The sequence below is a fragment of the Acomys minous genome, assembly GCF_964271855.1.
Source record: "Acomys minous genome assembly, chromosome: 6".
Lineage (NCBI taxonomy): Eukaryota > Metazoa > Chordata > Mammalia > Rodentia > Muridae > Acomys > Acomys minous.
The window spans coordinates 66,880,866-66,894,595 of record NC_140487.1 but is presented as its reverse complement, the minus strand read 5'-3'; the positions used below and the strand labels follow the sequence as shown (position 1 = coordinate 66,894,595).

Sequence of the window (13,730 nt, the reverse complement as noted above, 5' to 3'; positions counted from 1 at the left end):
TATCACAGATCTTTGACAGCAATTGTTAGAGCCTCAGAAAAATTTAAGGAATGGGAAAGTATTGACTCATGGAATATAAGTGGATGAAGAAGCAGCTGGGGATGGGACTCACTCAACATGCCCTCAGTTCAATCTTCAGCATCACAGGAAAAATGAAAAATAAAAGGGAAAAAAAACCCAGTGCAAACCAAACCAGGGAGGAGGCAGCTGGAAATGTGGCTCTATGGTGAGTCATACGGTTAAGCATGCATGTGATTAATCATCATGACCGAGGACACGGCTGTAAGAATCTGATGGATTTCTTGACTTAAATTTTTTCCCTCAGATTAAGTTAAAAAGGAGTCAGGAATGGGCATTTGCGGTTCCAGAATGAGCCATTAAATATGGTGAAGGGCAGGATCTCAAAATACATGTTAGTGGTATGGAAGGACAAACAGTCACCATTAGGCAGGATGTGCTGGGAAGGTGAAAAAGGAAAGAAATGGAAAAAAAATACATGCCAACCGAACTATCCTTATTGTTTCTCTTCCATCTGCTCCTCTCAAGACTTTACCAACCCCATCATTGCCAGCATTTTCCTTCTGCCTGTACAATCCAAGCCCAAACCCACATTTAAAAAGACTAACTTCTCTTTTGATTATGAGTCCAGCTTTATTTAGATCAGACGTTTAATGTGAATTTTAGTTCTTCATTTCTAAAACCTTGCCAGCGATCTGTTGTCAACTCTGTTGTGGTTAAGTCCTAAGCTACACTCCCATTTCCTCAAAGCTGGAGCCAACTTCACCCCCTCGACGTCTTCCTTTCTTGCTGGTGATGGCACCACAGCAGCGCTCCACACTGAGTCAGCCTTGATCCTTGCCTCTCTTCTGAGCACCCTATCTAGACGCAGGATGGTCCTCTTCCAAAGCGTTCTTAGATCTCTTGCAACTTCTCCATTTCCACCACCACACCCAGAACCATGTCTCTTTTGATTATGATCGGGGTGCAAATGACTCCAACACTTCGCCTCCTCTCTTTCGAAATAATTCCATACGGCATTGTCATTTAAATATTTATAAAATCACTGTCATGATCACATCACTTCCTTATTTTAGGTTCTGTGATAACCACTAATATAAGAGGTCTTAGTTAAAACTTGGTTCTGTGAGTTTGAGGCCAGCCTGGTCTACAGGGTGAGTTCTGGGACAGCCAGGGCTATACAAAGAGCAACCCTGTCTCAAAAAACCAAAACACCCCATCCTACAATTTTTTTTTAAAAAAAGAGGCTGAGAAAGAAAAAGCAAGTTTGAGTATCTCCATTGTGACTAATGAGTCAAAAGGTAAAACAGAAGACAAATTCAGTAGCATTATCTATACAATTGAGTCTTTGGAGAATTCAGTTCTACTTCTTTATTGAACTGAACATCAACACGAGACTAGGGATGTAAGAGCTTGTGTTAGAGAGCATAGCCTTAATTCATACAATGGGCAAATCATCAGAAAAACAAATTGTTGAGGTCAGTTCAGCCCAGACATTAAGATTTTTGTACTGAATTGGCTAACATATGGTGAATTTAGGCTTCCTTTCCAGATCTGAGTTAAATATCACAGTCAGATTACCTTTCCTGAAACACTTAGGAAAACTATATTTTTTTAATGTTAAAAATAAAGAAAATATATAAATGGAATATACTAACTTCCTCTTTTACTTCTTGATCCAGTGATGTCAGAAGGCTTCTGGATATAACTTGTAAAATGAAGTAGTGGGTTAAGTGTTGAAGTTTTTTTTTTTTTTATAAAACAATGTCTGTTTCTCTTAGTTTCTCTCTTAACCAGACTATCACACAAATAATTGGGACTCCTTTCTTATAATACAAGGCTTCACAACACAATCTTGAGCAGTTTAAGACTGTTCTTAACATTCTATGCTGTTTTGCCTGCTCTCAGCAAACATCCCAGCAATATTTGAACTCTGTAGTTTTCCTTGGCTCCAGATCCTTCCTCTTTATCTTCCTTGGACCTCTACCTATGGCTGAATCCCCTTGCTGAACCCTCCTCTGGCTGACAGGAAGTCCAACCCTATTCTCTCCCCCTGGGTGTAAGCTGCTTTATTGACATAACAGGGAGGCAATTGAGGAGCAGAGCTTACACAACATTCAGATAGGAAATGAGAGTTTAAACTACACAGTAGCCTTCTGCCTATAGGTAAGGAGGTAAGAGAAGGAAAAAGGCCTGCTTCTTGGGGCCTTGCACACACAAGCAGTGACCTCAGCAGAACCGAAGCTATGAGATATGTCTCTGATGCAGCCCTTTCCCTGGTGGAAGAGTGGCCATGTTCTTGGATAGAGTCAGTGGTGTGGTGCCGAGTAATGGATGTGTAATCCTATCTGAGAGGGGATCCTGACATTTTATTTTGTCACTTTCCCTGAAGGCTTAAAGAAGAATACACTCTTTTGTCCCGTCCTGTAACATTTCTTGAACCACAACTTAATGTTTAAAATAATTTGTCTTATACTATAGGAAATTACAAATATGTTTCTCATGCGTATATATCCAGAGAGTTCATATGAGGCAATAATGGCATGTATTCATTGCATTTATCAAATGAAAAATGACAAGCTAAGGGGATATGGATATAGCTCAGAAATAAAATATTTTACAACCCATATGAGGTACAAGGTTTGAGCCTCAGGATTCAAATAACTCAAGCTGTAAAACCAAAAGAACACCAAACTCTAGGTAAGATCCATACAAAGAAACTCACATCTACACACCTCATGGCCATATTTCTGAAATCTAAATATTTTGAAGATAGCTATAGAAAACTATCACATTACAAGTAGAGACTCTGAAGATCCAAAAGTACTCTATGCTGGAATACAATGAAAAAATGACTAAAAAAGATAAAAGAAAACCAGTAAAGCATGCTAACTTGTACTCTATAAATAGAACTCTGTTACCCTGTAGCTATAAATATAAATACTTTTCTTTGTCAGTTTGTAAATAAAATACCTTTCTACAATGAAGATACACTAGATATTCTTTTTAAATATTTTATTAATTTATTTATATTACATCTCAATTGTTAGCCCATCCCTTGTATCCTTCCATTCCCCCCTCCCTCCCACTTCCCCCTACTCCCCTCCCCTATGTCTATAACTGAGGGGGACCTCCTCCCCCTGTATATGCTCATAGGGTATCAAGTCTCTTCTTGGTGACCTGTTATCCTTCCTCTGAGTGCCACCAGGCCTCCCCATCAAGGGGACGTGGTCAAAAATCGGGCACCAGAGTTTGTATGAAAGTCAGACCTCCCTCTCCACTCAACGGTGGAGAATGTCCTGTCCATCGACTAGGTCTGGGTAGGGGTTCGGAGCTTACTGCCTATATTTTCCTTGGCTGGTGCCATAGTTTGAGCAGGACCCCAGGACCGAGATCCGCCTGTCATAATGTTCTTCTTGTAGGTTTCCAGGACATCTGGATCCTTCTATTTCCCCATTCTCCTATGCTTCTCCCACGTAAAATCCCAATAGGATGTCCTCCCTTCTGACGCACTTTCCTGGTAAGTAGAGTCTTTCATGGGACATGCCCCTTGGGCTAGTAGGCAGATATAAGTGAGTATATACCATTTGTCTCTTTTTGCTTCTGGGTGAACTCACTCATTATGATAATTTCTAGTTCAATCCACTTGTCCACAAATTTCTGGAATTCCTTGTTTTTAAAAGCTGAATAGTATTCCATAATGTAAATGTACCACAGTTTCTTCATCCGTTCTTCTACGGAGGGACACTTAGGCTGTTTGCATGTTCTGGCTATTATGAATAAGGCTGCTGTGAACATGGTTGAGCATATGTCCCTGTTGTATGCTGGAGCATCTTCTGGGTATATTCCAAGGTGTGGAATAGCTGGGTCTTGAGGAAGCCCTATTCCCAGTTTTCTGAGATAGCGCCAGACAGATTTCCAAAGTGGCTGCACTAGACTACATTCCCACCAGCAATGAAGGAGTGTTCCTCTTTCTCCACATCCTCACCAGCATTTGGTGTCGCTTGAGTTTTTTATCTTAGCCATTCTGATGGGTGTAAGATGGAATCTCAGAGTTGTTTTGATTTGCATTTCTCTGATGACTAACGAGGATGAGCATTTCGTTAAGTGTTTCTCAGCCATATGATATTCCTCTGTTGAGAATTCTCTGTTTAGTTCTGAGCCCCATTTCTCAATTGGGTTATTTGGTTTGGTAGATATTCTTATGTATAAATTCAAAAATGAGAGCTTTGAACTCAGAATATTTAAACAAAAATATTAAATAAAAATTGGGTTTTTTTTCAGGCAATATATGACAAAAGGCCACCATTCCTCATTTTTGTGTCTTTTTTTGGTCATATATTTTCAATTACACCCATTACCAACTATTAAATATACTGTTGTGATTTTGTATCATTCATCTTGATAATTAACAATTACATAAACTTACTAGGTACAAGATGTTGCATCGAATATGCATATATTACAAAATGTCTAAGTTAAGCTAATCAATATGAATTACCCTACATGTTCAGTTTTTGTAATATAAATACTTAAAATCTACCTCATAATCTTAAAGACTGTAATATATTATTTTAAATAATACTCACTGTGTTTTACATTAAGGTTCCTGAATGCTTCTTCCCTTATATTTCACTAAAATTTTGTTTCCTTGACCCACATTCCTCATCTTCCCGCTCCTCTGGTCTCCGGTAACCATCAATCCAATCTCATCTAATATGAGTGCAGTTTTAAAAATTCCACATATGATTTTCACCTAAAACAGTCATTTTTCAGAGAATCTAAGGTTAGAAACAAGCATTAAAGTCACTAACATGTGTCCACATAATAAACATACTTGGTGTGCCTCAGTTCTTCATGAAAATTAGGGTGTTTGTTTTATTGTCATTTTCCTTCTAGCCCAATTGTCATCAGAGAGGCTTCACCCAGAAACTGATAGAAATAGATGAAAAAACCCACAGCCAAACATTAGGTGGAGCTTTACGGTATCCTATGGAAGAAGTAGGGGTCGGAGAAGGATTGTAGGAGTCAGAGGGGTCAAAGACACTACAAGAAAACCACAGAATCAACTAAGCTGGGTCCATATTGGCGCACAGAAACTGAACTACCAACCATTTCAGGCACTATATACCCTATTGCTGGGAGTCTTTGCTAGGCTTACTCTCATAGATTCCAGTAAATTTCCATTGCTCTAGATTTCGATCTCATCCTAGAGATGTCCCCCGATTCCAGTTATTTCTCCTAGTACTCTCTCTCTCTCTCTCTCTCTCTCTCTCTCTCTCTCTCTCTCTCTCTCTCTCCCCGCCTCTCTCTCTCTCTCTCTTCTCCCCCACCAAATCCCTTTTGTTCCCACCTCCTGCACCCACACATCAGCAATGTCTATGCCATTTCTGTTTCACAATAAGATTCATGCATATAGCCTTGAGACCTCCTTGTTACTTAGCTTCTCTGAGTCTGTGGACTATAATGTGGTTATACTTTATATCCACTTATAAGTGAGTACATACTATGTTTGTCTTTTGGGTCTGAGTTACTTCACTCAGGTGATCTTTTCTAGTTCAGCCATTTCATAATTTCATTGTTGGTAACAGATGAGTATTACTCCATTGTTTAAATACATCATGTTTTCTTTATCCATCCTTTGCTTGAGGGACATCTGGGTTGTTTCTAGTTTTTGGCTATTATGAATAAAGCTGCTGTGAACATAGTTGAACAAATGTACTTGTGGTATGGTGGTGCATCCTTTGGGTATATACCCGGGAGTGGTACAGCTGTTACTTGAGGTAAATCAACTCCCAAATATCTGAGAAACCTCTATATTGATTTCCAAGATGGATGTACAAGTTTGCACTCCGAACAGCAATGGAGGAGTGTTCTTCTTGCTCCAGATTCTTGCCAGTATGTGCTGTTACTTGTATTTTGTTCTTAGCCACCATGACAGGCGTGAGATAGAATCTCAGAGTCATTTTGATTTTCATTTCTCTGATGACTAAGGACATTGAGCTTTTCCTTAAGTGCTTCTCGGCCATTTGATATTCCTCAGTTGAGAATTCTGGTTAGCTCTATACCCAATTTTTAAACTGGATTATTTTGTGCCTAGTTTCTTGAGTTCTTTATATATTTTGGATATCAGTCTTCTGTCAGATGTGGAGTGGGTGAAGATCTTGTCCCATTTTGTAGGCTGCCATTTTGTCATTTTGATGGTGTCCTTTGCCTTACAGAAGCTTTTCAGTTTCATGAAGTCCCATTTATTAATTGTTGATCTTAGTGCCTGAGCTCTTGGTGTTCTGTTAAGGAAGTTGTCTCCTGTGGCAATAAGTTCCAGGCTCTTCCCCACTTTCCTTTCTCTCAGGTTTAGTGTATCTGGAACTAGAAAATATCACCCTGAGTGAGGTAACTCAGAACATGGTATGTACTCACTTATAAGTGGGTATTAGCCATAAAGTACAGGATAACCACAGTCCACACACCTAAAGATGCCAAGTAACAAGAAGGGCTCAAGGGAAGATGCTTGAATTTCACTCAGAAGGGGAAATAAAATGGACATCTGAAGTGGATGGATGGAGGTAACTGGATGGGAGAGAGAGATGGATAGGGATCAGTACTGGGGATGAAGGAAGGCTGGGAGGGAGAAAAGTAATCAGTGTGGGGCTATTTCTGGGTTGAGGGGAGGCTTCTAGGAGGCTATGAAGGTGACCATAGCTGAGAATATGCTGACCCTAGCTGAGATATGGATCCTGAAGAAGCTACTTCCAGGTGGGACTTACAGTGAAGGGAGGGGGGCACCAGCCTACCCACAAAACCTTTGACCCCAAATTTGTCCTGCCTACAAATAGTGCAGGGATAAAGATGGAGTAGAAACTGAGGGAATCTTCAAACAATGATTGGCCCAACTTGAGACCCACCCCATGGGAGAGAACCAACCCTTACCGTTATTAATCATACTCTGCTATACTTGCACACAAAAGCCTAGCATAACTCTCTCCTGAGAGGTTTCATCCAGCAGCTGATGCAAAAAGATGCAGAGACCCACAGCCAAACAGTAGGAAGCATTCCAGGAGTCTTATGGAAGAGTGGGAGGAAGGATTGAGGGATCTGGAGATGTGAAGGCCACCACATGAAGACCTACAGAGTCAACTATGGGCCCATGGTGGCTCATAGAGCCTGAACTGTCAACCAAAGAGCATGCATGGACTGGACCTAGGCCCCCTATATAAATGTAGCAGATGTGCAGCTTGTTCTTCATGTGGGTCCTCTAAAAATTAGAGTGCAGGCTGTCTCTGACTCTGTTGCCTACATTTGGATCCTTTTTATATATCTGGGATGCTTTGTCCCCTGCTGGGACTTCATGTACCAGGGCAGAGTGGTACCTATGGAGGGCCTCCTCTTCTCTGAGGATAAGAGGATGGGGAAATGGGGAAAGAGATGTGAGGGTGGGGCTGGGAGGAGAGGAGGGAGAGGGGCTATGATTAGGCTGTAAAGTGAATTAAAAAAAAAAAGAAAATTTCAATGTCTTTAGTCATCAGGGAAATGCAAATCAAATGACTCTGAGATTCCATCTTACACCTGTCAGAACGGCTAAGATCAAAAACTGAAGTGACAGCACATGCTGGCAAGGATGTGGATCAAGGAGAACACTCCTCCATTGCGCATGGGAGTGCAAACCTGCACAACCACTTTGGAAATCAACGGAGCAGTTTCTCATAAAATTGGAATATATCTACCTCAAAACCAAGCTATACCACTCATAGGCATATACCCAAAAGATGCTTCACCACCCCACAAGAAAATCTGCTCAACTATGTTCACAGTGGCTTTATTCATAATAGCCAGAAACTGGAAACAACCTAGATGACTCTCAATTGAAGAATGGATAAATAAATCGTGGTACATTTACACAATCAAATACTACTCAACTATTAAAATAAATTGTGGTACATTTACACAATCAAATACTACTCAACTATTAAAAACAAGGAAATCATACAATTTGCAGGCAAATGCATGGAGCTAGAAAAATATCATCCTGAATAAGGTAACCCAGACCCAGAAAGAGACACATGATATGTGCTTACTTATAAGTGGATATTAGCCATATAGTACAGGATAATCATACTACAATCCACAGACCCAAAGGCTCTTAAATAAAAAGGAGGGCCCAACGGAGGATGGTTGAATTGAACTCAGAAGGGGAAACAGAATAGTCACCAGAGTGGATGGAACGAGGGAACTGAGTCACCTCACTGGCCTTTGTGTATAATATTAACTGTAAGTACTGTTACAAGGGTTGATACTGCCAGCCCTATAAAGGCTACCAAAAGATTAACAGAAAGAAGTGGATTGCTAAACTGTAAAGACGTATATGGCCCACTAAACAAAGACAAGAAATAAGATATAAAGAACAAGATAAGTAGCAAATTAAAATCCTAATGCAGAAATTATATCATGATATTTAACAATAAAATTAAAGATGGAGATGAAATGATACTTTCTTAATTTTGTATTAATTTATGAAATTTATACAGCACACAGTAAATGTAAAATATGTGGGTTTGTTTGATGTATAAAATAAACAAAAAGAAATTTAAATGATTCTATATAAAATAAAATATGAACTACTTAGACCTAATTTTATTAGGGAATTTACTAAGAACTATAAAACATTGAAAAAATTAAGGATTTAAATAAACAAAAATTCATGTTCACACTTAGTCAAATTGAATATTTTTATGAAGTGAATTTTTTCCAATTTGATATTCAGATTCAACACAATAGCACCTAGAATCCCAACAAGAGATTTGTATATGAGTGTATGCATATCTATATACATTATGTACATGTATATATAATACACATATTCACACACATATGTAGTGTTCGGAGAAGCCAAAACAACTTAAAAATTAAATTTGGAAGACCCACAGTATCTGGTTTCAAACCTTATTAAATCAAGAAAATAAAATTATGACTAAAATCTAGAGAAATAGATTGAGTACAGTACTGAGACCAGCAAGTGATTAACACGCATGTAGCCAGTAGAGTTCATTTAATCAAGACGTGAAAGTTTTTGATAAATGATTTTGAGCCACATGGATGAAGTACAAAGAAACTCCAGCAATCCCTTCAATAAACCACACCGTGATGCGCATTTCAAAATTAATTAAACATGAATTTCAGTCAAACAAAAAATGAAAACTATTAAAACTTCTGAGAAGACCTAGGAGGCCTTTTAGAGGTAAATAGATGTGCCTTAAAGAAAATATGAAAAGTACAAGTATTAAATAAAAAGTTGAATTGTATCATAATTCAGAATTTCTGCTTATCAGTATAGGATCAAGACAATAAAAAGATAAATAATAGTTTGGGTTATAATAGTCACTATATATCAGACACATGAATGGTCCCTGTAATATATTTGTATTCTCACATATATACACATGTGAAACATATGTATATAATTTCTGTATACATACATAAGCTATAATTAATACAATGGAACTCTTAAAATAAAATTATAAATTGTATGTATATTTATATGTAAGATTGGATAGCTATATGCACATATACAATGTAATATACATATGCAAAATTTCAAGATCAATAGTCCTAAAAATCAGTCATAAAAAGACAACTCTATATAAGACAGGTGCAAGTAGTTTGTAGTAGAAAATGTATAGGAAGATGGTAAAGGAACACATAGAAATAGGTTCCATATTTGTAGTTATTAGAGAAATGCAAGTTAAAGACATTTCAGTCTTATTTCTATAGCAGTAGCAAGCTGCTATTGGTGAGAATAAGGAGTGACTTCCCTATGCCGTGGTGGGCAGCAAAAAAGGTCAGGCTCGCTTCAGAAAACAAGCAATTTCTTGTAAGGTTAAATGTGCACCAACTTCTTGACATATCAACTGCAGTGTTTACTTAGGAGACAAAAAAGCTGTGTCCTCAAAAAGATACATTCAAGAATATTTAAGAAGCTCTATTCATAAATTCTGCTAACTGTAAACAGTGCAGTATCAATTATAGTGGAACAGTAACTTGAGGTTTTGCTATTTTTTGTTTGTTTATTTTGACCATTTTATAGTTCTTTATGAGAAAGTGTGAGAAAGAGAGAACATGATGTTGGTGGCTAAGGGAGCTGGGGTGGATCTGGAAGGAGCAGGGGAAAATACAATCAAAATATATTTACTGTAAATTCCTTTAAATAAAAAGTAAACTGGGATTCATGTAACATTATGGATGGATTTCAGAAATATGCTAAAAATACTTTTGTGAAAACAATCATAAGAGAAGAGACCCACATCCTGTGTTTTCAGGAAAACAACAGAGAAAACAGTTAAGATCTACCACACAGCTGTTAGATGCTGGAGCCTGGGGCAGAACAGAACCAAATGCTGTGGTGGGGAAGGGAAACAGTGAGCCACTTTGAAAGACAGATTTGCTAGTTTCTCACAAAATTAAACACATTCTTAAAGTGTGGTCCAACATTTTTATTTCCTTGGAATTTATCCAAAAGCCTGAAGTTCACTACACGAAGAATCTGCACACAGATGTTCCTAGGAGTGTTCCTGACAACTGCTGAGCCTCAGAAACAGCCAAGCTACTCTTCAGTGGGTGAATGGATCAAGTGTGGCTCACCCAGACCACCAGATCTGACTTAGCACAGAAAGAAATGAGCTGTCAACCCATAATAAGACCGAGAAACCTTATGTGTGGGATACCGCAGTCAAAGTCCCCAATATCAAAAGGCTATACGTGCTGTATAATTTCAGCTATGTATCCTTCTGTGGTCTTAAACCGCTTCAAATAGTAGTCTTTAAAAAGAAAAGTAAGGAGGCATAATCTTGACTTCTTCCCTTTCAGACGATATTCCACCAGCACCACACGGGGAAATGGGGCCGGAAGGCAACGATACGATTTGGGAGAATCACACCAGCTAACTCCAACCACGCAGAGCAGTGGTTCTCCATATTAGCTGGACCCTGGCTCACGTAGGGAGCTTTAGAAATCTGACGTCTGGATCCTTCTCCAAATACTTGATTGTGTTGGCCTGAAGTGTATGTTTATTTTTTTTTTCAATAAGCTTCTTGAGTCATGATTCTTGGACACCTGAATGAGGATTAGTGTTTCCGGAAGAAACTTTACAAGGCGTCCACTTCACCAAGGAAAGACTTGAGAAGAAGTCGCATGCTTTGTGGTCAGTGGAGCTGAAGAAAAGGTTTGCTTGGAAAAAAGGCAAGAAGCGCATCTGTCAGACACTGAGGCCCGAGCAGAGGAAATGCTCTTCAACAGCGTCCACCCAGAAGGAGACCCTTCCGTCCTGAGAGCTCTGCGGACTGAGACCTCTGAAAGGGTTTCAAGACCTGGCCTACAGTTTCCTCTCTTGAGTCTTTAGATCTGCATTTTGGAAAACCTTCACGAAAGCCTTTGAGGCTCAGTTCCTATGCAGGAGGGCAGAGATGGCTCTTCCCAGACCCCCTTTGCCCACAGCTTTCCTGGCCGACTGTCCACCTAGAGAGACAAAGGCGACTGGCGATGTTCTGAGACCCAGAGCTCCAACAGAGCAGACTTCCACCTTACTCCCCTCTGTCAAACAGGCAGAAGTACACTTTATTTTTTATTTTTATTTTTTGTTTTGTTTTGTTTTTTGTTTTTTTGAGACTTTAGACTCGACAAAATGAACCCTTGTCAGGGATCCCATTTGAGTTTTTACGCAGTACCGTTTGAAGCTGAAATTATGACACAGTTGTCCTTCTCTCATCTCACGTTTCCATGAAAAGCGTAGTCTGAGGAGCCTTGTATGATGCCATGGTAGTAACTGTTTTCACGTGTGATTCTAGTACTAGTTACGGACGAGCGTCTTAGCAGCGGTATTGAAAGGCAGGGCCGTGTCTTTAAGGCTTGCTATTCTTTTAGAAGAAAAGGCACAGTAATCAATGATGGGCTTTAGTGCAGAAGAGATTTACAGCGAACCCCGTCCCCCATTTAGTTCGTTTTACCGAACAGGTCTCAGGAGCCAACACTATTATATTTACTTAGATCACACAGTTTCAGTTAATTTATTCTATTACTAGAAGTCTATTGAGATCAAGTAGAAAGAATTCCCGTCATGTTTTATGGAGGAAATTGGAGGGCTTCAATGAAGAATTGGAGGTGTATTTGGAAGGAGCCTATTTCACGACTTCTCAAGGTGTCCTGTGAAGTTTCCTGTGGACTCTTCTCACCTTTCGGCCGCCTTGAAAGCAGAATAGCATAGCCCCCATGGCTCTCCTCAGCTTCGCATTGCCTGATATCAGGATGGCTGCGTGTCCAGAAGGGCAAGCCGCCATCATCCCTATACAAACCATCACTCCCCACTTACTGTGCCACAGCACCAGTGAGGGCACTGAGACTATGGCAGCGCAGAGCGACACCACATAGAAACAGAGGAAGGAGACCAGAAATATGATGGCTCTGACGTGGGCCTCACGGCTGGGGTCCCGGGAGTCTCTGGTTTGCGACTTCATAGCCCTCATGTGACTTCCCAGGGAGAGAAACAGCACTGCCGAGGACACCAGGAACGCCAGAGAAGGGGGTATCGACCCCACATTGCAGAAGATAAACGAATAAAAGAATTGGAGCTTCGCAATTTGCACATTGAATTCTGTGTTGTTCATGGGTAACAGGGATGTGAGCATGGGGTAAGGTCTGCTAAAAAAGTCCCACAAACAGAGGGCGGTGCAGATGCAGGAGAAAAGAAGAGCCACTAGAAGCATCTGGAGGAACCTCCTGGAGACCCAGCTTGCTAAGTGGAGCGGGAGGGCGTGAGAGAAACGGACAATCTTGGAGCAGTAGAGGAGACTGAGGCAGGCAGCGAGCCAGAGGCTCACTTGGTTTGCGATCATCCAAAGGGTGAGGATGGCTTGGTAGTTGTAGCTCAGAGGCTCTTTCATCTGCTGGAAGCAAGTGAGCTGAACAGCGTCGAGAAGCAGAAGGCCCTGCAGGAAAAGCCGTGTGGTGCTGAGACACAGCAGCACAGTGTCACAGTTGTTCAATGGCTGCTTTTTCACCAGGTCCCAAAAGTTCACCAAGACAATGAATGCATTAGCCAGGATGCCCACTGCAAACTCCAGGACCGAAAGGAACAGAAATGAAATCTTGGCTTCATAGGACACAGTTAAGACCGGAGTCAGAGTCAACATGATGCTCCTCTGATTAACCTGAAACTTGGAAGTCACCCACCAAAGCAGGGAAGAGTATCCCTCGAACTGAGATCTTTCCTTTGCTAGGATTCCAATCCTTCCCAGGTGTTTTGTTTTTTGCTCCCCCCCTTCACCCAATAAGCCCCAGTAGGAAACCCGGAAGGCTGCTGTCACTTTAAAGTGCCTTGTGGACGCACATGAATGCTTATGGTAAGGGTGGAGCAATGACGGTTTGCCGCTTGGGTGATGCAAAAGCATTAATAAGTCCAGGTGTACCTACCCAGTGGCCCCTCTAGGAGCTACAGTGCAGCAACAGGAATGTAAACAAGATTGAGTTTCAGTTCCCCAACTGAGAAGGGTCTGGTTTTCCATGCCCATATGGGCCTGTGGGCACAGAGAAGAGGAGGATTTGCTTATGGGTGTCAGGGGCACAGCCTGCAGGCAAAACAGACGTTCTAAGGGACCTAGGCTTTGAGATGGGCTCTTGTCCCATTTGCATTTTTTTCCACAACCGAGACCAGACCCACCATAAGT

General features: G+C 40.5%; 1 protein-coding gene across 1 annotated transcript; it reads right to left on the bottom strand.

Annotated features, from left to right (window-relative positions):
* Positions 1 to 12,200: 12,200 nt before the first annotated feature.
* TAS2R38 (taste 2 receptor member 38) lies at positions 12,201 to 13,196 on the bottom strand (the record flags this gene model as incomplete). Its single annotated transcript, XM_084785677.1, has 1 exon — positions 12,201 to 13,196. One exon carries the CDS (start codon positions 13,194 to 13,196, stop codon positions 12,201 to 12,203), a length of 996 nt encoding a protein of 331 aa, XP_084641803.1.
* Positions 13,197 to 13,730: the final 534 nt, after the last annotated feature.